Here is a 2735-nt window from a genome sequence, read left to right as displayed (position 1 = left end):
ACTTGATGCCATACGGACCAAAAGGCAAGTGGCGGCTGTTCGTTCAAATTGGTAACGGTCAGCTGATCCTTCTCGTCATTTGATCGTAGGAATTAGAAAATTAAAAAGAAAACACCTGTGGGCTTCATCTTCAAATAGAGATTAAAGGGGATAACTAATCCCTTAACGCAATGGAGGTAAGAAATTCATCTGAATCACCTTAAATCTCATATGTAACTTTTCACAAGCTGAAGTGAAAGTTCTTTTCAAATCTATAGCAGCTGAATCAGGAGGTTTATAACTTAGTGAAAGAGGCTCTTCAAGATGAGAAGGTTACTAGAGGTTTAGTTCAGCATTTGCTCTCAGACGCCGTTGGTGTGGCTAAACTAAAAGACTTGGGGGACGTTGAGAGATATATGCTGACAACACATGTTTCAAACGTAAAAGCAACTAAGCTGTTGACGATATTTGCACCATTTAAAGGTATGGTTATAACGAAGCAATAATTATAATAATAATTCTTGGAACATGTTGTCCACTTTTTTTAAAAACGTTTGTGCTCACAACAGGAGAGTCTGATGAATCTGTACCGGCACAGTCAGGTTCAGTAGCCTCTGGCTCTGCTTCCACATCTATACCAACACCAACACAGTCGGTTTCAGTAGCCTCTAGCTGTGCTTCCACAACAACCAATACAGACCACTCGGTGTCTCCATTTCAACCAGTTCGGCAAGTCATACAGGACAGAAGTTTTTTCAAATTTGAAGTGTGTTGGACTGAACTCCCCAAAACGACAGTGGAAAATCTTACTCAATCTAAGTTAAAGAACCAAAAAGCAAATCCAAAAGACATAAGTGACATCAAACTTGCAATTGCAAAAAAACTGGCGGTTGCTTATAAGGGTCATAAAGAGCTCTATCCAGGCTCACAGAAATATCCAGGTCGCAAAATTTATGCCAAAATAACAACGGAGGTGAGATATATTTTTTTTAATTTCCTCTACAAGTCTCTCATTTCCATATCATTTCAATCAAAATTGTATAATTCTTTCTGATTTTTCAGGTAGGGAATAAATTTGGGGATAGCGTAAAAACAACAGTCAAGGGAATTGCACTAAAAGATGGAATGTCCGACTTCTTTTTTAAATTTGAAAACTGTGTAGAAAATTTGATACGCAATGATCCAGATGAGCAAACTACTACTTTTACAAAATCAAAGGTAGCAAAAGGCAAGAAGCTCATAGGTGTTGACCCTGACGCATACAGTCCGGCGGTTGTTGAATCAACCAGACAAGAACAGATTGGTACAAAGGAACACTTGAAAAATATAAGTTTGGTCAACATTAAAGATTGGGATTGGGTTGAAATCAAACAAGATTTGTGTAAGACTTACAGTCTTCAGCGTGAAGATGTTCTATTGGCCACTGAAGACGCGTGCAAGGACCAGGTTCCTGAAGATGACATCTTAGAACTCCGAAGTTTGGAGAAATTGAAAATTGAATGGCCATTCCTCTTCACAGCAAAGGGTTTAGAAATTCACCACAATCTTCTCACAAAGCGGGACCTGGGAACAAAATGTGCATCATTTATGAAAGAGCATTTGGAAGTACTACTACACTATCTGACATCTTGCACCAAATCAAGCAACGTGGACAATCTGTTTATCCGCCTGCGTGTGGAAATGGCGTGCAGAGATGTATCAATAGATACAAAACTTTTGATGATGGTTCAAATGTTGTCGAACCATTTCAAAGAGGCTCACTTATTCTCATCACTGTTTGTGCCAGTTGAGGTGAGTTAGTAATACTTAGTGAAAAGAGACAAGTGGCACATATTCTAGAAGTTGTTTTTTAAATTGTATTCTCTCTGACATTTTTCAGAGAACAGTACAACCATCATCATTCCAGTACACAGTTCTAGAGGAAATCCAAGGCCCATGCGTAGTGGCTCAAGGTAATAAAAGGAAATAAAATTTTTAGATTTATATCATTACTTTCTATGAAATGCATAGAGAAACAGCACAAGAGTCTTTTGGAATACATTACTTTCATCTCACTTTTTGTTTCAGATACTAACATATATGCAGCAAAAGCATATTTTGTCTGTGCCGACAAGGTTCATTTAGTGGAGGTAAGCAACCCCAAAGAAGCACTTGTTGCTTTGTTTGAACTGTGCTTCTGCCTGAACCTGGAGTACCCAGAACTTAGTCTCACATTTGAATTCCTAGAAAGGTAAGCTCAAAATTTTACTTAAAATCAACAGAATGAAACAGTGAGTTTTGGTTGGACTAATTTTAGTTTGAATTCTTACAGATATGTTTTTGAGATGGGGTTGGTAGATACCCGAGTGAAAAAGAGAGGAAAACAAGTTGTTGTGTTAAGTGACCAAGTGAAACGTCTCATCGAAGGCTTTGAAGAATTTGTTGAACAGTTCAAAAAGGAATTACCAGAATATTTGGCACACACACAGAATGACATGGAAATGGAATTGTGAAATTTGTTTTGATACTTTTGTCCTTCGGTACTTTAGATTTGATTATATCAAAATCATTTATGAATTGTTGAGTTTAGTGCCTACATATGCACAGTTAAAATGAAATTCTGTTTAAAAAAATCAACTGTTGTTTTGTTTGTTTTTTTACTTTAATTTACTAGTTCTATTAAAATTTTGTAAATCTGTGATAATTTCCTACAAAATGTTATACTTTTTCAATTACCACATGTTTCACTTCACTTTTACAACTTCTATATTAAGTGT

At 36.6% G+C, this 2735-nt stretch overlaps 1 protein-coding gene across 2 annotated transcripts in view; it reads left to right on the top strand.

Moving 5' to 3' along the window:
* The first annotated feature begins 263 nt into the window (after nucleotides 1-263).
* LOC113215745 (uncharacterized) overlaps nucleotides 264-2735 on the top strand; it is a 12910-nt gene continuing 10438 nt past the window's right edge. Inside the window, exons 1-4 of one of the 2 annotated variants that reach the window (XM_026435416.2) lie at nucleotides 264-1770; nucleotides 1859-1931; nucleotides 2047-2209; nucleotides 2291-2714. In XM_026435416.2, the coding sequence (XP_026291201.2) occupies nucleotides 1105-1770; nucleotides 1859-1931; nucleotides 2047-2209; nucleotides 2291-2471 (1083 nt within the window). In that variant the 5' untranslated portion in view covers nucleotides 264-1104 and the 3' untranslated portion in view covers nucleotides 2472-2714. Of the gene's footprint in view, nucleotides 1771-1858; nucleotides 1932-2046; nucleotides 2210-2290; nucleotides 2715-2735 lie in introns of those variants that run through there. The other variant, XM_052274778.1, reaches the window with a different exon arrangement.

This window comes from Frankliniella occidentalis, unplaced genomic scaffold, assembly GCF_000697945.3.
Source record: "Frankliniella occidentalis isolate FOCC.00 unplaced genomic scaffold, Focc_3.1 Scaffold439, whole genome shotgun sequence".
Taxonomy (NCBI): domain Eukaryota; kingdom Metazoa; phylum Arthropoda; class Insecta; order Thysanoptera; family Thripidae; genus Frankliniella; species Frankliniella occidentalis.
This window is presented reverse-complemented; position numbering and strand designations above follow the sequence as displayed.